The sequence below is a fragment of the Schistocerca nitens genome, chromosome 1 (assembly GCF_023898315.1).
Source record: "Schistocerca nitens isolate TAMUIC-IGC-003100 chromosome 1, iqSchNite1.1, whole genome shotgun sequence".
Taxonomy (NCBI): domain Eukaryota; kingdom Metazoa; phylum Arthropoda; class Insecta; order Orthoptera; family Acrididae; genus Schistocerca; species Schistocerca nitens.
In genome coordinates this window covers 806,049,063-806,073,825 of record NC_064614.1, presented here as the reverse complement: position 1 = coordinate 806,073,825, position 24,763 = coordinate 806,049,063, and the positions used below count along the sequence as shown (strand labels likewise).

The window sequence follows — 24,763 nt, the reverse complement described above, 5'->3', positions numbered from 1 at the left end:
GATGCCTATCCTCCCGGGGTATCTGGACTCCCAGCAATGGCCATCCTGCCAGGTGGCTCTTGCTGAGGCTGGGTGGCGCCCGTGGGGAGGGCCCTTGGTCGGAGTTGGTGGCATCAGGGCAGATGACCCACAATGAAGCGTGGTACATCATCTCTCGCTGGTGGCCAGCCACCAGCAGTCTCAAAGCGTTCTCGCGCTCAATTTAACGCACAGAAGTATGATCCGAAAACGTTCCCCTCCCTGGCCACACCGTGGGAGGAGCGTAAGTCTCAGGATGGCAGTAACAGTTATTCGCCCCGGTTCCTAGTTTGTACGGGAGCTGATTGGGAGTCTTTCATGTCCACAAAGCCTCAGTTTTTCGTAGAGCATTTAGAGGACAAGTTTGGGGAGGTGGAGGGCTTGTCCAAAATGCGCTCTGGGTCAGTACTGATAAAAACGGCATCCTCTGCCCAGTCACAACAGTTACTTGCTTGTGACAAGTTGTGGAATGTTGCCGTTACGATCACGCCCCATAAGAGTTTAAATATAGTCCAGGGTATTATTTACCGTAGGGACCTTCTTTTGCAGTCTGATGACGAGCTGCGTGCCAACTTAGAGCGCCGAGGTGTACATTTCGTCCAGCGCGTTCATCGGGGTCCAAAGGATAATCAGATTGCTACCGGTGCCTTCATCTTGGCCTTCGAGGGTGATAAAGTACCGGAGAAGGTCAAGGTGATGGTCTACCGTTGTGACGTCAAGCCCTATATCCCTCCCCCGATGCGGTGCTTTAAGTGCTGGAAGTTCGGCCATATGTCTTCCCACTGTACTTCCAGCCTCACTTGTCGAGATTGCGGACGCCCATCACATCCCAATACTCCATGTGCCCCGCCTCCCATCTGTGTCAACTGCGGAGAGCATCATTCACCTTGCTCGCCAGACTGCAGGATCTTACAGAAAGAGCGCAAAATCATGGAATATAAGACCCTGGACTGACTGACCTATACTGAGGCTAAGAGGAAATATGAACGACTACATCCTGTGCGAATGACTTCCTCCTATGCCGTTGCAACGACAACCGTGTTAGCCCCATCAGTTCAGCATATTCCAGCCAAATCACGGAGCCGTACAACTCCACATGCCCCCTTGCCCACGAGGGGCACTATCCCCCCTGTTGCTCCTGCGCCACCTACCTCGGGAGCAACACCCCCCCCCCCCCCACCACCACCACCACCACCAATTGGGGAAGTCCGTCCCCGCTTCTAAGCCAGAGAACCATCCAACATCTTTGGATACTCTTGCTCGCAAGGGGTCCCTTGGCTCCCTCCATTCCCAGGTTTCCCCATTCGGGAAGGATGACGCCCGACAGTGGCATAAGTGCCCACAAGCAGCTGGTCATAGGGCTTCGCGATCCTCCTCCGTCCAAGAGACTGAATCGGTAAAGCCCTCCCAGCCGATGAAACCCAAGACGCAGTGAGAGAAGTCCAAGAGGAAGACCTCCAAGGCCAAGGAATTTGCGGTGGCACCCACCCCACCGCAACCTTCGAGCTCTACGTCTGAGGATGAGGTGGAGATCCTGACGTCCGCTGAGGACCTGGATCTCACCAGTCCCTCAGACACAATGGATAACACTTGCACAGCTGCTCAGTCAGTGGCAGCAGGTGACCCAGTGGCGTAATCTGCCTCCCCAGTCCCTTCACGCCTTTCTCAGCCATAGACAATATCATCCTCCAGTGGAACTGCAGCGGTTCCTTCCACCATCTTGCTGACCTCAGACAACTTCTCAGCCTTCACCCTTTCCTCTGCATTGCTCTTCAAGAAACTTGGTTTCCAGCAATGCGAACCCCTGCCCTCCGTGGCTATCAGGGTTATTATAGGAACCAGGCAGTTTATGAATGGTGTCTGCATCTACATCCTTCACTCCCTTCACAGCGAGTCTGTTCCTCTACAAACACCTTTAGAGGCTGTCGCTGTTCGGGTATGGACGCCACAGGCTGTTACTGTCTGCAGTCTGTACCTTCCACCTGATTGTGATGTCCCACAGCATGTCCTGACTGCGCTGATAGCCCAATTGCTGCCCTCTTTTCTGTTACTGGGCGACTTCATTGCCCATAACCCTCTGTGGGGTGGATCAGTGGCAACAGGCCGAGGAGCCATCATTGAGCATGTAGTGGCACAGCTCGACCTTTCCCTTTTAAATGATGGTGCCTTCACACATTTCAGTGTGGCGCATGGCATGTACTCAGCAATCGACCTTTCGATCTGCAGCCTTAGCCTCTTACCGTCTGTCCAATGGAGGGTGCACGATGACTTGTGCGGTAGTGACCACTTTCCGATCTTTCTGTCACTGCCCCAGCGTAACTCTTCTGGGTGCACCTGCAGATGGGCTATGAATAAGGCTGACTGGGTCTTGTTCTCCTCCGTTGTCTCATTTGAGCCTCTTTCTAATGCCGGCATTGATGGGTGGTTCACTCCGTCACCACTGGCATCATTACTGCCACAGAATGTGCCATTCCCCATTCTTCTGGGTCCCTTCGGCGCATGTCTGTGCCTTGGTGGCCGCCTGCGATCGCCGAGGCGATCAAAGATTGCAGGCGGGCACTCCAGCGTCACAAGCGACATCCCTCATTAGAAAACCTCATCGCCTTTAAACGGCTCCATGTGCGGGCCCGCCACATCATTCGCCAACACAAGCAGGCATGCTGGGAACGGTATGCCTCCACCATTGGCTTCCATATCTCTCCATCGCAGGTTTGGGCCAAGATTAGGCGCCTCTATGGATATCGGACCCGTGTCAGCGTCCCTGTGCTCTCACTGCATGGAGCAGTTTGTACTGACTCTGATGTAATTGCAAACTGCTTGGCAGAGCATTTTGCTCTGAGTTACACTTTTTTGAATTACCAACAGGCCTTCCGCTCCATTAAAGAGCGGTTGGAACGTCGGAGCCTTTCATTTCACACCCGCCATCCTGAATACTACAATGTTCCATTCAGTGAGTGGGAATTCCACAGTGCCCTAGCTGCTTGCCCTGATACAGCTCCTGGGCCAGATCACATCCACTGTCAGATGCTGAAACACCTTACAGTGGACTGCCAGCGACGCCTCCTCGACCTTTACAACTGTATCTGGTTCGAGGGTGAGTTTCCGTCGCAACGGCGGGAAAGCATTGTTATCCCCGTTTTGAAACCTGGCAAGACCCCATTGGAGGTGGACAGCTACCGCCCCATTAGCCTCACCAACGTTTCTTGCAAGTTGCTCGAACGCATGTTGAGCCAGCGATTGAGTTCGGTACTCGAGTCTCGGGGCCTTCTGGCTCCTTCTCAGGGTGGGTTCCGTAAAGGCCACTCTGCCGCCGACAATCTGGTGATCCTGGATTCAGCCATCCGTACGGCCTTTGCCCGCCGTCAGCACCTCATCGCTGTCTTTTTTGACATGTGGAAGGCGTACGATATGACATGGCACCATCACATCCTCTCTCCACTTCATGGTTGGGGTCTTCAGGGTTCGCTGCCGATTTTCATACGAAATTTTCTGTTGTGTCGTAACTTCCGCATGCAAGTCACAGCCTCCCATAGTTCCCCAGAGTTCAGGAGAATGGAGTACCACAGGGATCTGTCTTAAGTGTCTGACTGTTTTTAATTGCAATTAATGGGCTCACTGCAGTGGTGGGAACGTCTGTCTCAGCTTCCTTGTATGCTGACGACTTCTGCCTCAACTATAGCTCAACTGGCATTGCAGCAGCTGAACGTCAGCTGCAGGGCGCTATCAGCAAGGCGCAGTCTTGGGCTGTAGTGCATGGCTTCCAGTTTTCGGCTGCCAAGGCCTGCGTTATGCATTTCTGCCGGCGATGAACAGTTCACCCTGAGCCGTGGCTTTATCTTGCCAGCGAACTTTACTCTTGTTGTTGGACTTAGAGTTTTTCGCTGGCTGAGCGCGTTCCTATATATTACTTAGCTCGTGTTGCTGGAAAATCAAACTTGCTGATAAGGATTGCGCAACTTCCGGTTGTGGTTGCACAGTAGCAGCATGTTAAATGAGTGTTCTTAGGAGAGGAGGGTCATTCGGCAGCAACACGGGGTGTTTTTGATGCCCGATTGACTTGGCTCCCACATATTCGGCAGCTTAAACAGATGTGTTGGCGGCATCTTAATGCTCTGCGATGCTTGAGCCATACCAGCTGCGGCACTGACCGATCTACCCTCTTACGGCTCTACTAGGCATTAATCCAGTCTCGTCTGGATTATAGGAGCCTGGCTTATGGTTCAGCATCCCCATCTGCGTTGCGGGTGCTGGACCCAATCCTTCACAGCGGGATCTGACTTGCCACTGGAGCTTTCCAGACTAGCCTTGTGGACAGCATACTTGTGGAGGCAGGTGTCCCTCCACTGCGGTTACGGCGCCAACGTTTACTGGCCGCTTATGCTACACATGTTTGTAGCTTGCCCGGACATCCTAATTATCATCTCCTGTTCCCTCAGTAGGTCGTCCATCTCCCAGAACGTCGGCCCCGGTCAGGTTGTACGATCGCGGTCCGCGTCAGAGAGCTTCTCTTGGGGTTTTCCCTCTTCCACCTACTTTCCGGGCCCCTCTGCGTACACCCCTGTGATGTGTGCCCTGCGCTTGCCTTCGGCTCGAATTGGCACAGGGCCCAAAGGACTCAGTCCCTCCGAAGGCCTTCTGCCGTCGCTTTCTTTCCATCCTTGCCACGTATCAGGGCTCTGACGGTTCGATGGTTGCTGGTCGTGTCGGTTATGCTCCACTCTAGGGGACCATTGCAAACAACATTCATTGCCGGCTGGCTGCAGCGTTTTCACTGTCGAGCTGATCGCCATCTTTCGTGCCCTAGAGTATATCCGCTCCAGCTCAGGTGAGTCCTTCGTTATCTGTAGCGGTTTACAAGCTATCGACCAGTGTTTCCCTCGCTCTCGTCTGGTGATGGCTATCCAGGAGTTCCTCCATACTCTTGCCCGTTGCGGCCCCTCTGTGATGTTTGTGTGGACCCTGGCCATGTTGGGATAACAGGCAATGAACTTGTTGACCGCCTGGCCAAACAGGCCACCAGTAAACCATCTCTGGACCTTGGCCTCCCGGAGACTGATTTGCGAGCTGTCTTACGCCGCAAAGTTTTTGAGCTTTGGGACACTGAATGGCGCACCCTGCCTTCACCAAACAAACTTCGGGCCATCAAGGAGGCTACTGGTGTGTGGCGCTCCTCCTTGCGGTTGTCTCGCAAGTAGTCTGTTGTCCTCTGCCGGCTGCGCATTGGGCACACACGGATGATGCATGGCCACTTATTGCGCCGTGAGGACCCACCTCTATGCCTCTGCGGGTCCGTTTTATCTGTGGTCCACATTTTATTGGAGTGTCCCTTTTTAGCTGTGCGCAGGCAGACGTTTGCGCTGCCTGACACGCTCCCTGCCCTTTTAACAAATGACACTGCCATGGCAGGCTTAGTTTTGCGTTTTATTCGGGCAGGGGTTTTTTATCACTTAATCTGAGTGTTTGTTATGTTTTTTTGTTTTGAGTCTGGCCTTTGGCCTATGATTTTAGACTGAGTTTTAGTGTGTTTCTTGGTGGTTGGCTTTTGCTTTTTTGTCTCTATGGTCGGCCAACCGCTGTCACACTCTGTGTGATTTTAATTCGTTTTGTCTGATCTCTGTCTGAGTCTTTCTTGTCCTGTGTCGTCTGTTGTCGTTTTTATTGTGTGTGTGTGTGTGTGTGTGTGTGTGTGTGTGTGTGTGTTTGCATTTCTGGAAAAAGGGACCGATGACCATCACAGTCTGGTCCCTTCAATCTCACAAACCAACCATACCATGTGCCCATGATCTAGGCACGAGTTTTTTGATTCTTGGATGGCTAATATTTTTCTCTGAGTCCAGAATATTGTTGTCCCAGAGTCTCACACATGTCAGCAAGGACTGTGATTACACTACCCTTGGTACACTGGACTCCAAGGTCCCAGAGAGTTTCATGATGCAAGTTAAGTGCTAAATTTTGGCCATAGTGGTGGTAAATATCGAAGCCTGTGACAACACAAGTCACTTACATGCTGATCACGTGGTAGTAGGGACATTCTGTTCTGGACTTTTCAGAAGCTTGTATTTGAAATACTTTGTACCAAAAGTATTCCATACATCAATATTGTTGTTTAATACTAATTCAGCCTTTGGTTACTTCATAATATATTTAGTCTAGAGGGTAACATACAGTTGCCTTCTCACATTGCTGACTGACGAGCAGCCATTGATATTTGTCCTCATAAACTAATCAGTCTGGATTTTTATTTTATGAGTATTTAACAGGAACAAAACCTGAATGTCTTGATTGGATATTGGGATGCATCCTGCTCAGTTTCATTGATTCTCATTAAAACCAATTTTGTTTATACTTATAGGAATTGAAAGGCAATGCCCAGACATCAGTGTCCTAAAGTAGTATGATGCACTGTGCAAAAATACTCTAATAAATCAGCTTTGAAGATTCCGAAGTATGTTTTAAGTATAAAATATTCAGAGTGTTTTAACAGGGCCATTCATAGCTGCATTGTAGACTTGTAATTGTGAGATTGTTTATTCAATTTTTGACAGGTTCAGCTTCTTCTATACAGGGTGTACATAAAGCCCGGAAACAATTTCAATTATTTATTGCACAAAAACTAAACATTGTACAGATGTCATACATACTGCATTTTGAAGAGAAACTCTGAAAGTTTATAGACCGTACTTGGTTCTAAACATCCATTGAACAGCTGTAGCACATTTGTTTTTGTCAAACTTCAAAACACAGAAAGCTCACTCTGCACCTGAACTCTCCATGTTTGCGACTAGCGCTGACTATCGGCAAGTTAACAAACTACGCTGTGGCGGTATATATATATGTGTGTGTGTGTGTGTGTGTGTGTGTGTGTGTGTGTGTGTGTGTGTGTGTGTGTGTGTGTTGGGGGGGGGGGTGGACCCTCAGGGTTTCTCTTCAAAATGACATATGTATGATATCTGTACAATGTTCGGTTCATGTGCAATAAATAATTGAAAATGTTCCCGGACTTTATGCCCACCGTGTATTTATTTGCATTCTTTATTTATAAGCAAATTGAAATGTTAACAAATATTGAATCAGTTTCAATAAAAATAATATATTTCTGTTTTTAATTATTAATCACAGTAAAATATGAGTATTCATAGTAAATTAAAATTTGTTTTGAAAGAGAGAGAGAGAGAGAGAGAGAGAGAGAGAGAGAGAGAGAGAGAGAGAAAGAGAGAGAGATCCCCAACCACATTCATCTGCACTTGATTGTATACCTCTACTCAATTTTGTTCATTATTTCTATCCTAGCATTTCCATTACTATAGCATGAACATTACTTATGTTTATTGCCAAACTTTTCCAAACTATCATACTAATTTATACACAGAAAATCTGCATTTTCAACCTTGACAAAAGAAAATAATAATAATGAAGATTAATAATAATAAGTTTTGCTTTGTAAGAAGATTTCAGTATTATTTTTGTAAAAAGATCATATTCCCTTCAGTAGTAATACATATTTAGTTACATAACTTTTAGAAATATTGACACACATCTTTGCATTGGATATATTTTTAATGTCTGAGAGTGTGTTAATAATTTCTGCAAGACACATTTCCCCTGGTGCAAACAGGTGCACAAAGACAAAGAAAATACAGTTCTCTTTCATATTTGATAATCATCTTGTTGGTTCCATTTAAACTTTTCATTTATGTAGATGGAGAATGTATTCATTGTTCATTCAATGGCATTTCACAACCAATGAATTGTGGGGACTTGTGTATTTAAATATGCTGTTCATTATAATAGTTACTTAAATCTGTTGGTATTAATTACTAATACTGTCATTCTTCTTTTTAAATTAGTGCATCATTTAGTTCTGTTACATATCAGGACAGAATCTTGGTGTATGCTCATGATGATATAATTTTTTCAGATGCAATCTGTATTATGCTTGAAGACACTAGATTTTGAAAGCTGCTGGAATCCTACAGACAATCGTATTGGTGTGGCTATGAATGGTGGTATTTACCATGAGAAACAGGTAGGTGTTTCATGAAATCTCCTTCAGCTAATGCAGTAGTTCCATTATGGGCTGCAGCCTGTCCTCCAATTGCACTACTGATAGGATTCATTGACGTTTGAAAACCTAGCTGACCTATCATATAGGCTTTGTTTCACTCATATGCAAAACTAGGTGGTGCACATTCAGTTGAGATACATTAATTGAAGGATTTATCACAAGTCAAAATCCAGGTCTAGGAACTCATGTATTTAAGAATCTGTTCATAGAGGTTTCAAAGATGCGATACCAATTGTTGATCCAACCACCAGGGTGAAAATGTATTGCTTGTAGAAGGTGAGTGGGCATCACATTTAATGTGTTACTGTGATGCCCAGTGTCATGCTAGCTGAAACCAGAACTATGTACCACACAAAAAATATTGTCAACATTCTGACGAGTCTGACACCATACTGCTGGAACGACAGACTATTAGAAAACACATTAAAAACATCAGATTTCAGAGTACTCATGCTTTCACAATGAAACACGTATAGATCAAACCTTACTTGAATAAACCGAAAAACTTCTGTACTTCTTTCCACAAGGTTTGATGTTGTTCAGCAAGGCAGAGAGGAAGGGAGTAAGCAAATCCCCACCAATGTCATAAGTGCAAAATCAACAAATTCAGAGCTCACACAGATGACATAAAAGCACAGGAAAAATCATAAGACACATTCCTACAGGAAACGCCTTTCCAAGATTCTGTCAGTTTTACAGGAATATTGAACTTGGCAGTGAAAGTGCAAAATTCACCACTCCAGCCCCAGCAACGTCACCACTGACTTACAAACTATTCGTATGTTGCTAGTATCATCGTACAGTTGATGTATCTACCAACATTTGCCCTTTGTGATCATTTGCTTACCTCTGTTTCTGGTTTTAATGTATACTGTGAAGTATGTAAATTTCTACTTAAGATGACAAGAAAAAATGCTATAGTTACATAATAATGCAGCAGCCCACACATCGCAAACATCACACCTGAGAAATCTCATAATATATGAGAATCACACTTGATAATATGAATTATTTCCCAAAATATTTCATGCAGAAAATAAAGACAAAATGTGACTGACAGCAGTGAATGTTATTTTATAATGAACAAAACCCAAGATTGTAATAAACAAAATTTAGTGAATAATAAGAGAAGTTGCACTTATGCTACTAAAACACACTTGCAGCAAAGAAACTGTAGGATGGATCTCATGAATGAATTGTATTTAAAATATTTGAGGATTATTTTACTTGATATAATGGTACACATACATGGATTTTCAAATTAAAAAAGGAAAAAAAAATCTTGTTTCTGCCATATTTTATCTTGCGAATATGCTTACAGTAGATGACAACCCCTTGTTGATCCAGAGATATTATTAAATGAAACTGTATTCACAAGCAAGTGAGTCACTCCCCACTTCATACTTTTTCAAACTAAACATAGATATATCTGAAACGGTACCTATTGACCTCCCATATCTGTGTGTGTGTGTGTGTGTGTGTGTGTGTGTGTGTGTGTGTGTGTGTGTGTGTCTCCTTTGTCTAATTTCGAAAAAAGGCCTTGTTGGCAGAAAGCTCACTTTCAGACAGTCCTTTTTGTTGTGTGTATCTGTGACTCTGCCTCTCCGCTATATGGTGAGTAACAACTATCCTTTTCATTAAATTAGTATAGTTTTTAGAAATAGCATGCATCTAATATATTAAACTTATTGTTGTGAAAAGATGATTCCTTATTCCAGGTTAAAGAAATGTGTGCTTTACACGCCCTCAACAATCTCTTCCAAGAATGCAATGCATTCAGCAAAGCTGAATTAGACACTATTTGTTACTCTTTGTCTCCTAATGACTGGATAAATCCTCACAAGTCATTCCTTGGACTTGGGAATTATGACATAAATGTAATAATGGCAGCACTTCAAAAGAAAGGCTGTGAAGCAATCTGGTTTGACAAGAGGAAGTAAGTAATTTAAACTGAATAATGATTAATTACAATTAATAGAATGAAATGTACAATAGTTAGTCATTTTTTTTATGAGGATAACTCTTTTTTTCCTTTTCTTCTCTAGATTAGTGGTAGTTTACTACTAAACTGTTTGCCATTAGTATGTATGTGTTCAGAAACTATGATGACCTTCTTATAACTAAATACTTCACTTTCTGACATTTCCATTAGATTTTTGACAACTAGGTTTTGCTGCATTTCCAACCTTCACTTTTTCAAGAGAGAGACTTTTGAGAAAATTGGCTACTGTAGAACACTGACACATTTTTTACAGTATTGCTTTTCACAGTTTGGCTGTCAGAAAAGATTCTTCACAAATAAAGTCCTTGGAGAACGAGACAACAAATATTATTGTGCTGACGTGTGTTGTCCTGCTAACACCACCTTTGATTGTGTGGAGCATGAAAATGACTTCAAAAACGAAAATGTCATGACATTAGTAGCATTCCTCTTAAAGGGGTGGGATTTGTTTACACTGATGGCGCAAGCATACTGGTCTAGAGCCCAAATGCAATGGTTCCAGACACAGCAAGGTGATAGTGAGCAGTCCTGTGACTAGTTCAGAGCAAGCAGTTTAAGACTTAAACCTCAGAAAGATTTGTGTTGTGCTATTTCAAACAAATAAGTGACCTATTTATGCCAGAAAGATTCATTGGCAGTCACATACTAAGTGAAACATGGTGTGCAAAATTCCTTGAGGGTTTGTTGGATAGCAATATGAAATTATTTCAATATGTGGACAAACTAATAAAGTTCAGTTTACCATGTTTCATACTTAAAAGTAGCTTTAAGCATTAATTTGATGCATACTTCAACTCTGTTTTCTCTTAGAAAGTTCTTCTATGTGGTAATGCAACTAAAATAATATAACTATTCATTCATATTGAAAAATATCTTGGAATTCTTACACACACTATTCTGTGGCATTTGTTGCTAGTAATAGTGATCATTTTCATCTGGACTGTGATTCACCCAACCACAGTACAGGACACTAGAATACTCCCATGCAGACTTTATAAGCTTGTTTAGGTTTTAGTGTGTTTCCTACATTTTGGTGTGAAGTTTTTAAATGTGCCCTCACCAGACAGAAATAAGAAACTAGGAACAAACCTTATTAAACTCTCTGACAAATGGTCAGGCTATACACTCGAGGATTGAGTGTGGGCATGGAGATGGATTTCAATTTCAATCTGTCTTTCTCTTTCCTTTTATCATCTCTGGATGGAAGCTAGTGCTTACCAATATACTTTGTTTGACCTTCTACTCCCTAAGGCAGGGTCCCTTTTATTGTTCCCCTTCATCCTTGCAACTGGTGGTGCCCTTCTCATCTTGGAGTATGAGTGATCCACCCCTCCTTTCAAATATTATCCAGCCTATTTGTCTTTCCCCCTTGAAGAAGAAAATAATAATTCCAAAAGTTAAGATTACATTTTTCACTTTTGGATGTGTCTATTGCCAGAACTAGATGTAAAATACTGGCCACTGTCTGTGTAGATAGAAGCAGCCACTGCAGGCAGCTTATGTAAAGTATGCTAACAACCAGTTATAGTTAGTGGTAGTGTAGGACTAGCTTGCAATGATAAAATTTGGACAGTTACTCAGAAGTGAAGAGATTCAGATCTCAGTGTTTCCATCCTTGTTTACTTTCTCTGTAGTTTCCATAATCCTCTCTTCTGAGAGGTATAATTGGTACTCTACCTCATCCAGCTAAGATAGTTAGCATCCCCAAATTACTTGTGAGATCTGTGAGATATCCTTACGGAAAGGAAGTGAAGTGAAGTGAAGAAATTAGGACATTTTAAAAAGCAAGGATATCTTTGTAATTCTCACTTTAAACTGTGTCGGGGGAATTAATTCATCAGTCAGATTTTCTTGTTGGTAAATGGCAACAGTACCATGATCACACAGACACAAAAATTTGCTTTTGGAAATAGAAGTACCTTTATCCGATGAAAGAGGAAAGGAAAATGATAACTAAGTTTCTCATGGTGACAACATTATACAGGGTGTTACAAAAAGGTACGGCCAAACTTTTAGGAAACATTCCTCACACACACAAAGAAAGAAAATATGTTATGTGGACATGTGTCCGGAAACGTTTACTTTCCTTTTTAGAGCTCATTTTATTACTTCTCTTCAAATCACATTAATCATGGAATGGAAACACACAGCAACAGAACGTACCAGCGTGACTTCAAACACTTTGTTAGAGGAAATGTTCAAAATGTCCTCCGTTAGCGAGGATACATGCATCCACCCTCCGTTGCATGGAATCCCTGATGCGCTGATGCAGCCCTGGAGAATGGCGTATTGTATCACAGCCGTCCACAATATGAGCACGAAGTCTCTACATTTGGTACCGGGGTTGCGTAGACAAGAGCTTTCAAATGCCCCCATAAATGAAAGTCAAGAGGGTTGAGGTCATGAGAGTGTGGAGGCCATGGAATTGGTCCGTCTCTACCAATCCATCGGACACCGAATCTGTTGTTGAGAAACGTACGAACACTTCGACTAAAATGTGCAGGAGCTCCATCGTGCATGAACCACATGTTGTGTCATACTTGTAAAGGCACATGTTCTAGCAGCACAGGTAGAGTATCCCGTATGAAATCATGATACCATGCTCCATTGAGCGTAGGTGGAAGAACATGGGGCCCAATCAAGACATCATCAACAATGCCTGCCCAAACGTTCACAGAAAATCTGTGTTGATGACGTGATGCACAGTTGCGTGCGGATTCTCGTCAGCCCACACATGTTGGTTGTGAAAATTTACAATTTTACCTCGTCCATTGCAGGTGTCCTCGTCGTTCTAGGTCTTGAACAGTCGCGAGTCATAGGCTGGAATGTTCCGTGCTCCCTAAGACGCCGATCAATTGCTTTGACCGTCTTCCTGTTGGGACATCTTCGTTCTGGAAATCTGTCTCGATACAAACGTACCGCGCCACGGCTATTGCCTCGTGCTAATCCATACATCAAATGGGAAGTACAGTACATACTGACGAAACTAAAATGAGCTCTAACATGGAAATTAAGGGGAGCCGGAGGTAATCGAATCCAAAAAATTACAATCTTTTTTTTGACTACCGAAAATTAATTGGAACATTCCTCTTTAATGTAAACTTTGAATTATTGTTCTACTCGCCCTAGAAGTGGAGTTATTACCATTTCCCCCCACGCCTGCAGAGGAAATGGGTGGTCGCTGAATGCATCTAACACCCTCTCGTGACTTCCTGGCGAACTGCTTGGGATTTTCTCGGCCTGTTACGCATACAGCGCCTTATGTTACGCATACAGCAAGTGTGCAAGGGTTGGCTACATTGTTTACTGTGACAAATGAAGCGCTTAGAGTGCGGAACATCGTTTCTTTGCTGTTTACCGTATCGAATTAGTTCAGTGTTGCGCCTGTTATTGGTAGTATTATACTTCTTGTGTAAAGCGTTGTTCTGGTTACGATGCCACGTTTTAGAAACCGTGTATATAAGAAGAGGAAGAACGTAGGGAAAAGAAAATTAACACTAATACCAAGTTGCGATACTACAATTACTGAATCAGTGCGTTCTTCTGCTAAGCAACACATGGCCGGCCATAGCCCTGTGACATCTTCTAGCAAGAAGCTGACTGGTGGAAGTGACAGATTTCATGAATATGTTAGTGACAGTGATGATATTAAAGAAGTACTGAATATTGAATTATTATCTTCTGTGCTGAAAGAAAGCGTTCTGTGCAAAATGTGTTCAAGTGTAGGAGTGGGACTAGAGATAACAAAGCACTTTGGTTTAGCTTGTGAGATGAAGATAATCTGTGCGTGTTGCAAGTATCAAGTGACTTTCTACAATTCAAATGCCAGTCTCTTTGGTGAAAATGGACGATCTAGAGTGTTTGATGTGAATGTTCGACTTGTGTATGGTCTTCGATCCGTTGGAAAAGGGTCTGCTGCTGGTAAACTGCTTTGTGGTATTATGAACTTGCCATCGTCTCCAAGCAAATTTGGGTACTACTGTGAACTGGTAGGATCCTCTGTTGAAGATGTGGCTTTGAAAACCATGAAGGAAGCAGCGGAGGAATCTGTAGAAATGAACGGTGGTTCTAGGGATTTGGTAGTGGCATTAGATGGTTCCTGGCAAAAGAGGGGTCATAAATCCCTGAATGGGGTTGTAACTGCTACTTGTGTGGTGATAGTGCAAAAGTGATAGATGTTGCAATATTATCAAAACATTGTAGGTGCAAAAATAAAATCAAAGGAGAGCACAGTGGAACCTGTGAGGCAAATTTTAGTGGATCAAGTGGAGCAATGGAAGTGGATGGAGTGAAACAAATTTTTGAACGTTCAGTTCCCAGATACAACGTTAGGTACAACTACTACCTTGGGAATGGTGACTCCAAAGGTTTCAAGACTTTAGAGGAACTGAAACCATATGGAAATGAATTTGTAGTTGAAAAGTTGGAATGCATTGGGCATGTGCAAAAGCGTATGGGTGCACGGCTTCGAAGGCTCAAACAAACTTTGGGTTCAAGTAAGCTCAGTGATGGAAAGACAATAGGAGGGAGAGGCAGGCTTACTGATGAGGTGATTGAACGTCTACAGAGATACTATGGGTATGCTATAAAGCAAAATACTAGTAATGTTAGTGACATGTGAAAAGCAGTGTGGGCATTGTTCCTTCATACTACCTCTTCCAATGAATACCCTCAACACAGCCTGTGCCCAAAAGATTCCTGGTGCAAATATAATGCAAAAAAGGACTATGATCACAAACATGGTTTGCCAGCAGCTGTGATAAATGCAATAAAACCAATTTTTCATGACTTAGCACAGCCAGAATCGTTACACAAATGTCTACACAGAAAGACGCAGAATCCTAATGAGAGCGTAAACAATTTGATTTGGAAAGTGATTCCTAAAAGGGTGTTTGTAAGCATAAAAACACTGCACTTTGGCATTTATGATGGAATAGCAACCTACAACCAAGGGAACAGTGTGAAGTGTGAAGTTCTGAAGGCATTAGGATTTACAGCTGGGGTGAACACTGTACGAGCACTAAGAAATATTGACAGAGAAAGGATAAGAGGAGCAGAAAGAAGAGAAAGGCATATGAAGTATGATGGAACAACAGGCCAGAAAAGAAGACAGAAGAGGAAGCTTTTGGAGGATGAAGAAGAAAACCCTGATAATCCATCCTATAGTGCAGGAATGTATTGAGAAACTTTGATAGCCATTTCCCGTAAATTAGAATTTTTCGAATATAAGGAACATTTTCTCAAAATCCACTCAAGCTAGAGAGATGAAATTTTTATACAGCACTCCTAGTGGTCAAACTTACATTGTAACACAGCCATTTGGCAATATGTTCAGTAGTTTCATTTCAGTTTAATTATAAAGCAATTATTTGTAAAAAAGTTTGGATCATTAATAAAAAAAATAATTGGAAGGAAACTAGAAAAGATACTCCAAAATCCCTCTGTCATAACTGCAATACTAAACCACTCTACATGTAGAAAAAAAATTCAAAATTTTCTATTTGGTAGTTTATTCATAAATGTTCCTCAAACTTAGTGATTTTAACATGAGCAGCATAGGCACCTTCGGCTCCCCTTAAGTGTTTCCGGACACATGTCCACATAACATCTTTTCTTTATTTGTGTGTGAGGAATGTTTCCTGAAAGTTTAGCCGTACCTTTTTCTAACACCCTGTATAAAGTGTTGCTGATCTTTGTGACATTTCAAATTGAAAATTGGAGGTAATCATCAAAAACTACTTTTTACTTTAATTTGACAAAGCCGGAAGACTGAAAAATTTTAAACAAGGGAGGAAAGGACTGGAATAAGAAAACAAAATAACATGTAGTAAGTATAAGAAGTCAGTCAGAACACAAAGGATGACAAGATAGGATGAGGGAGAAACAACAAAATCTGCTCAATAATATGCATTGTGATTACTGCCCATTCAGCATCGAAGTAGCCAATTTTTATCTTAATGACGGAAGAAATGTTGATCATTAGTAATTGCCTAACAAGGAGAGGAGAATCTAAAGCTTGTGATCACCAGAATATTCACTATTGCACAGGACTGAAGCCTGGATATTTTCACAGTCTCTCATGGTATGAGGCCCATATGCTATTCTCCCCCCTCCTCCCCTCTGCCATCTCATCTCTCTTCCCAACCCCCCACCTCCTCCACCCCTCCAGCATCTCATCTTTCTCCCCCATCGCTTCCCTCTCTCCGCCATTCCATCTCCCTTCCCACTCTCTGCCTCCCCAAATCCGCCCCCCCCCCCCATTGCTTCCCTCTCTCTGCCATTCCATCTCCCTTCCCATCGCTTCCCACTCTCTGCCTCCCCAAATCCGGCCCCCCCATCGCTTCCCCCGTCTCCCTTCCCATCTCCCCCCATCACTTCCCCCTGTCTCCCTTCCCATCTCCCCCCATCGCTTCCCCGTCTCCCTTCCCATCTCCCCCCAGTCACTTCCCCCCTGTCTCCCTTCCCATCTCCCCCCCATCGCTTCCCCCTCTCTCCCTTCACATCTCCCCCCATCGCTTCCCCCTCTCTCCCTTCCCATCACCCCCCATCGCTTCCCCCTCTCTCCCTTCCCATCACCCCCCATCGCTTCCCCCTCTCTCCCTTCCCATCACCCCCCCCATCGCTTCCCCCTCTCCCCCTTCCCATCACCCCCCCATCGCTTCCCCCTATCTCCCGTCCCCCTCTCTCCCTTCCCATCACCCCCCCCCATCGCTTCCCCCCTCTCCCTTCCCATCTCCCCCCCATCGCTTCCCCCTCTCCGCCTTCCCATATCCCCCCCCATCGCTTCCCCCTCTCCGCCTTCCCATATCCCCCCCCATCGCTTCCCCCTCTCCGCCTTCCCATATCCCCCCCCATCGCTTCCCCCTCTCCGCCTTCCCATATCCCCCCCCATCGCTTCCCCCTCTCCGCCTTCCCATATCCCCCCCCATCGCTTCCCCCTCTCCGCCTTCCCATATCCCCCCCCATCGCTTCCCCCTCTCCGCCTTCCCATATCCCCCCCCATCGCTTCCCCCTCTCCGCCTTCCCATATCCCCCCCATCGCTTCCCCCTCTCCGCCTTCCCATATCCCCCCCATCGCTTCCCCCTCTCCGCCTTCCCATATCCCCCCCATCGCTTCCCCCTCTCCGCCTTCCCATATCCCCCCCATCGCTTCCCCCTCTCGGCCCGCCCACCCCATCTCTTGCCCCTCTCGGCCCGCCCACCCCATCTCTTGCCCCTCTCGGCCCGCCCACCCCATCTCTTGCCCCTCTCGGCCCGCCCACCCCATCTCTTGCCCCTCTCGGCCCGCCCACCCCATCTCTTGCCCCTCTCGGCCCGCCCACCCCATCTCTTGCCCCTCTCGGCCCGCCCACCCCATCTCTTGCCCCTCTCGGCCCGCCCACCCCATCTCTTGCCCCTCTCGGCCCGCCCACCCCATCTCTTGCCCCTCTCGGCCCGCCCACCCCATCTCTTGCCCCTCTCGGCCCGCCCACCCCATCTCTTGCCCCTCTCGGCCCGCCCACCCCATCTCTTGCCCCTCTCGGCCCGCCCACCCCATCTCTTGCCCCTCTCGGCCCGCCCACCCCATCTCTTGCCCCTCTCGGCCCGCCCACCCCATCTCTTGCCCCTCTCGGCCCGCCCACCCCATCTCTTGCCCCTCTCGGCCCGCCCACCCCATCTCTTGCCCCTCTCGGCCCGCCCACCCCATCTCTTGCCCCTCTCGGCCCGCCCACCCCATCTCTTGCCCCTCTCGGCCCGCCCACCCCATCTCTTGCCCCTCTCGGCCCGCCCACCCCATCTCTTGCCCCTCTCGGCCCGCCCACCCCATCTCTTGCCCCTCTCGGCCCGCCCACCCCATCTCTTGCCCCTCTCGGCCCGCCCACCCCATCTCTTGCCCCTCTCGGCCCGCCCACCCCATCTCTTGCCCCTCTCGGCCCGCCCACCCCATCTCTTGCCCCTCTCGGCCCGCCCACCCCATCTCTCGCTCCATTGCTTCCCCTCTCCACCTCTCCTTTTCAGTTCCACCTCCCTCTCTCCTCCCTCCCTCCCTCTCTCCTCCCTCCCTCCCTCTCTTCACCCTCCCTCCCTCCCTCCCTCCGTCTCTTCTCCCCTCCTCTGTTCTCCCGCCCTCTCTGAACCCCTCCCCATTCCCGTCTTGCACCCCCCCCCCTATGCCTGTCCGGCTCGCCCCCATGCCCGTCTCGCAATGCCCCCCCCCCTGTATGCCCAGTTAAAACAAGTCAACATTTCTAACTGTTTGAAAGAGAATTTTTACTGGCATGAGTTGTTTTCAGAGTTAATACATTAAGGGATCTCTGAGTAGAAAAGAAAGAAAAGGGTGGGGGGAGGTAGAAAGTGATACTATTGCATAAAGTATCATTTAGCTCCAGTGAATTATTCAGTCTGTTGAACGTGGAGGTTGGAATAGCAATTATTTACAGGTACTGCAACCTATGCTCCAAAACATTAAAGAAAACATGTATAGAAAACCCTATACCGAGTGAGTGTGTACAAAGAAAGTGAATGCAGGGGAAAAAGAGAAATCAGCACGAAGTGTCCATCATTAGGCATCTACTATAAATATATTGTTTCATAGTATTCAGTCTTTTCAGCATTGTTGTTTTTGCCTTAGGGAAATGAGGAAAAATTGATAAAAATAAACTGAAGTGCTCACAAGGTTAAGTTGTTTCATCCAGCAGGTATGAAAGAAACATACATATAAAATGTTCTGTATTCATGTATGGAATCGATACATATTCCTTTAAAAAAGAGGTGGCAGTCTTTCACCTACATACATTGCCATGTTTGATATGGTGTCCAGCAACTATTCAAGCAGATCATATTAATGTTTTTATTACAATAAGGTGGATTGACAATACCTAACTTTTTGGGTGGCAAGCAATTGATAACATGCAAATAATTAATGTCCCTTGCTATATACAAAATTTCATGCACTTTAATCACAAAAGGTCATATGGATCACAAATCACGGCTCTTCTAGTGCGCGTCTTCCAGTACAGATCTGCTATCCATTCTTCCACTGTCTGACCGAGGCTGGCAGGAGCAGTGCTTATATTCTCTTCGGATTCAGGCTGCTCCTGTCGTGGTGCGGCCCTTGTCAGCATACTATTAGTTGATGTCATGTCACAACCTTCTCTTGTGTTTCGTTCTTGATCTTTGTGCCAGCGCTTGTCGTTACGCCAGAACATCGAAGTCTGATTTCAGTCCCTTTTCATGTATCTGTCTGGAATTTGATTAAAAATGAAATAAAGTGAACATCACTATTGTTGAAAGTGTTGTTAAAGGAAGGAACTATCATTTTCATAAAGTTTAATGGTGATACGCTATAATGTCAAGTAAAAATAAGTATTTATTGCTGTCATCTGCATATCACAAATGTGCAAAACTGTATGGATAGTGGCCGAGCGATTCTAGGCACTACAGTCTGGAACCGCGCGACCGCTACGGTCGCAGGTTCGAATCCTGCCTCGGGCATGGATGTGTGTGATGTCCTTAGGTTAGTTAGGTTTAAGGAGTTCTAAGTTCTAGGGGACTGATGACCTCAGCAGTCAAGTCCCATAGTGCTCAGAGCCATTTTTTTTTGTATGGATAGTGTAATGTGTATTTAGGGAAGTATCATTATATGTGACAATTTTCTTTTTTTTCCCAGGGATCCTAAGTGTTTAAATCTTCATAACATTCTTGGTTTTATACTAAATGTGCCAAGTGACTACAAACTGGGATTTGTGTTACTCCCACTCCGTCGCCGTCACTGGGTGGCTATAAGAGAGATACAAGGAAGCTACTACAACTTGGATTCTAAACTTGAGTGTCCTCAGCTTATTGGAAAGGTATTAAGAAAATAGAAATTGCCTATTACATGCCTCCTACATTCCTTTTTTGTAGTCAGTAAATATTTGCAATGTGTTTTTTCCCTGCTCACTTTACAGTTGTATCATAAAGAAAAGCTTGTATCCATTCATCTTCTTCACAACCAATGCTTCTTTTCCACCAGAGAATTCCAAATGGCGTCATATTTTTGTTTAAATCTTAATTATTCTGCTATATATTGACTATCAAAAGTGAGACCTCTAAGTACAATGCGAACAAGAATTTATTGTTCTGTTCCTGTAATGCACTGATAATTTTGCCCAGCCTTTCAAATTTTCATGAATTGTGTCAGAGCTCCCTTTCCATATGAGGTCATTTCTGTATTAAAGACATTAAATTCATTTACAGTTTTTATTAGTCTTCTGATGTTTAATACCAGTAATACATTTCATAGCCAAGTGTCATTTGATGACAAGAGTATGGTAGATAAATTTACACTTTTTGCTTTCATTGAGGTTGTTGATTTGGTTCTTTCAGTAAGAGTTTTAAAATTGTTAGCTGCTTGCTCACTGAAAGATCAATGTATCTTTTTGTAATACACTTACATATTATATGAAAATTTATTTATCCAGCCTATTGTAGTTGAAGTTTCATAAGCCGGACTTGGAGTGGAGAGCCAACAGTAAGAACCTTCAGCAAGACGTGATTAGAAAAGAATTATCGCCAGTTACATTATATTGGCTACCATTAATCATGCAACCAAGCAATCTCTTTGGATATATATCCCCCCCCCCCAGTGGCCTTGAGTAAGCTGTATTTACTACTGTATTTTGGAAATTTATTGAAATACACTCAATAGCAAATCTGGAAACTATCCAAATGGAAGCTCAAGTCATACAGTTCTAACCCACAAAACATTATGGATTTTCAGTAGCTGAGATACTGATGTCAGAGTCATGATTTGTCTCTCTGGATTTAGATTTTCCTTTCTCAAGCTGTAGGAGAAACATGCCTCAAACACACATATATACACACGCTCACTCACATGCACACACATGTCTCCCTGTATTGTGCGCATTCGACTGCCAGCTCTTCCTTGGCCCACTGTGAGTGGCATATGCATGAGAGTGAGTGTGTGTACACTCGCTGACCATGAAAGAGCTGGCAGTCAAATGAGCACAATACAGGGAGACAGGTGCGCAGGTGTGTGTGTGTGTGTGTGTGTGTGTGTGTGTGTGTGTGTGTGTGTGTGTGTGGGTGGGTGGGTGGGTGTGGGTGTGTTAATTTTTTTTATTTTTTTTTATTTTTTTTTAATTTTTTTTTTCCCCCCCTCAGCTCAAGAAGGGAATTTCATTCTGAAAGCTAGCAACGCAAAGCTCTGTACATTTTGTTCTTGTATCTGTCGATAGTGCAGTGCTTCTGTCTTTTGGTGAGTTGTTTCTTTATTCCTAAAATAATTCGTTATTCTCAACCAGAACTTTTTGTGCATTATTAAAGATTTAGATTTTATTTGATTTCTTCTAAACGCACTGAGATAATTGCCAATACTGTTGCTTCAGTACAGCCACAATAGATCACTTCTTCTTAAAACACCCTATAGGGTAAAGATTTTTTTTCCTTCACAATATTGTTTTGTTGGAGTATATAGTACAAAGAACGCATAAGCAAATTTATCAGTGTGACTGTGAGGTGTAGTTTTCAGTTTTTATTTCTCACCTGTTTTCAGTTGAAAATTACTACTTTTTCCCCCTCCTTCAACATGTATTTTGCTTTGTTCTTTTCTGCAACCTTTTGAATCAAATCTTATTTAAGATGTTCTCATTTGTGTTTGTAACAGGCACCAGAAATATTGCTGTACTTGCAGCAACAGCTGGAGTGTAAAGAAAAGGAACTCTTTGTGGTGGTTGTTGCAGAAGTGGAACAAAATCAGAGTTGGCAAGTGAACAATGACAATAGTCAGACAAACAGTTCAATTTGTGAAAATGGTGTTGGCACATCAGCAAGTGATGGAAGTGCGAACTGTGTGTTGAGAACTTCAGAAATGCACACTGTTAACTCTTCACAACTGAGATAGCATTAAGACTGTTTGGTTCTTAACGTCTCATTGATGTTCATTGAGAGTAGAGATAAATATATATTTGCTGTTGTTCTCATGTTCAGAAGTGTAACATTACACAATTTTTCTCATGGAAGTGCTGGTTGAGTGAACATAGTACAATTTGGTCAAATGTGTTTTATCTTTTTATTACTGGGTGTTGTAGAATGGTGGTTAAAAGTATGTGGGGTATGGTATTAAGTTTGTTTTAGCAGTTACAACATGCCTCAGATTTATATTGAAACTTCAGGGCATCACAGTATTAACATGTTGAATTTTGTTAAAGTTATATTTATTTTGTTTTTCTAAGTTTTGTTTGTGAATAGTTTGTTTAGTGAGACTGCAGAAATTTTTATATGAGTTGAAATAGTTTATCAGAAAAAGTGCCATTAATTTAATTAATAAATCAGTAAAGAGATATTTATTGAATCACTTCTAGTAATCTTGTAATTTATATCATTAAACTGATGAGATTACTAAATTGCATTTTCTGTGTTTAAATACCCAAGTTCCAAACTACAAGAGGAAACTGATGGTGCAGGTCTTTTGATGATAATTTCTATTACCTTATTCGCCGCTTGCTGTTGTGGATTTTAAAACCAGTCTGGAATTTCATTTAATGGAATGTGTGTCCTTAACTAGAAACTCAAATGGCGCATTGTTGAAGCATGCTGACATGTGAAGTTTTATGTTTTGTCTGTCAGGCGCACAGTGATAGTACACGCGATAGAATGTTAGCTAGGTAAGGTAGATGTTAAAAGTTGTCCTAGTGCTCACACAGTTGTAATGTACCAGGAGAGCTGTGATGATAGAGGTTATCGTATTTTGTGAGATTATAGATACCTTCCTTGTATTAAATTAAAACAAAAAATAATTAAAACAATTAATTATTAATCAAAACAAGAAAACTAATATTAATACAGGTAATTTGAATGCAGTATGCAAACACAGGCATTTCTTCACACTAATAATCTTGCAACTTTCTCCCATTCGGCAGCATACACAAATACAGTTCCTACTGTTGACTTTAACTCTGTATTTGCATTCATTTTCTCAGGTTTTACGAGGCTTTTTGAGCAAAATCAACTTGTTATTGGAACAAATCACTGCAAATATATTCCTCATATTTTTAGTAGACCTTTCATTGAACTGCTCAAAAAAAGGTTTTTTTTCTGTCTGTATCTTTCAAACATGTGTGAGCTTAAATACAAGGAAAAAAAGAAATAAAAGGATAAACATTACAGAACTAAAAGACTAACAATACTATGAAACGAAAACACACACTAACTTAAATAGAGGCATTCTTTTTGAAAGTGCTGATCTGTGAAATTAAAATCCGCTGCTGAGTTACATTTAATACCATGTTGCTCCCTCTCGTGCCTTGAATGTGCTTGGATCTTCCATCCTATTCTTCAAAGACAGCCCTCTTGAGGTTATCCAGTGAGTGAGATGGTTTTCTATATCAACCAATGCAGCTTTTAACTAGTCATAAGCATGTTCAGTCAAATTAATATCGGCAGTTACCACAAGCCATTCCATTAAGTTGATTAGTGCTTGCTGGGGGAAGGTATTCACTTGATGGATGTATAATTGTATAACAACCTGGCGTCATGGTGTTCTCAAGCCGAGTGTATTAGGGTTGCGTTCACACCACGGCTCCGTGTCCATGCACCACAGCATGCGGTGCGTGTGGGCGCAGGCCTGCGCATGGCGTGCGTCCTGTGTGCGTCGGCGCATCCGCACGTGCATGCATTTTCGTCTTGGAAGACTGACCAGTTGCTGAAATGCTGCCTTGAGAGCTGACAATAAGTTAGAATATCCCATCCATATACTTCACAGCCCTCAAATTAGCCTCGGTAGCGATGAGAGGCATCTGACATTCATACATGATACCAGCCCAAAACATGACTGTCTGACATCACTGCTTGATCCTTGCCTAGGACATGCATTGGCACCTGGTCACTTTCACAGTCTTGTATAACAATCATCTGGTGTTGTATAATCCTCCATTGATTGGTACAAAGAGCCTGATGCTATCGATGCAGAGTGCGTTCCAGGTGGTCCTTTGCTCACCGTCTACATCAGACTATTGGAGTGTTTGTACTGTTGTTCGTACTGGATGCCTATGTGTCAAATTCACCTTGTAGTAGCAATTATGGACTATCGTCTATATCGACAAGGCCTTCCTAGCTGCTTCCAAAAGGCCATACTTAGTTCTGTTGTATAGTCCATGTGGAACATATGAGGCATAATTTTGTCATCAGCTGATGAGGTTGATCACAATAGACCAGGGTAGCCACTTTAAAATTTTCTTTTTTTTTGTTTCTCCAGAACTTTTCCAGAATTTTATTATATTTTGCCCAAATAGTCCTTTTAGGGATTGAAACTGAATGTTGAGCTTGCTTTAAATATTCGATATTTTCATTTTCTTTTCTTTTTAATGATTGCTGATTTTGTATGTTAATGCATAACTGAAAATACCTAACATACTTGGGCAGACTGATATTTCGTTGTACCACCAAATGATGAAATGAACTTCAGTACACTGAATAAAGCATAACTTATGAGACAAGGAATGTTCCAGATATGAAGCACTCACATTTTAAATCAATACCTAAAATAAGATTAAATTAACTGGTTTGAACATCAGAAATTGTGATAAAAATTGAAAATATCACTTTTTTATTCATTGTGTGCAAACGGTGAGATAATGATGTACATATAAATTTTAAGTTTAACTAATGATGTATTACTGGCAAAATACCTACAATTT

The 24,763-nt window shown here is 43.5% G+C and overlaps 1 protein-coding gene across 6 annotated transcripts in view; it reads left to right on the top strand.

The window, feature by feature from the left end:
• The window catches only part of LOC126262529 (josephin-1), a 40,083-nt gene extending 17,687 nt beyond the window's left edge, over positions 1-22,396 (top strand). For all 6 annotated transcript variants that reach the window (XM_049959205.1, XM_049959223.1, XM_049959214.1 and 3 more), the window contains 4 exons: positions 7,937-8,044; positions 9,802-10,019; positions 19,735-19,915; positions 21,733-22,396. In XM_049959205.1, coding sequence (XP_049815162.1) covers positions 7,937-8,044; positions 9,802-10,019; positions 19,735-19,915; positions 21,733-21,969 — 744 coding nt within the window. In that variant the 3' untranslated portion in view covers positions 21,970-22,396. The remainder of the gene's footprint in view (positions 1-7,936; positions 8,045-9,801; positions 10,020-19,734; positions 19,916-21,732) is intronic.
• Positions 22,397-24,763: the final 2,367 nt, after the last annotated feature.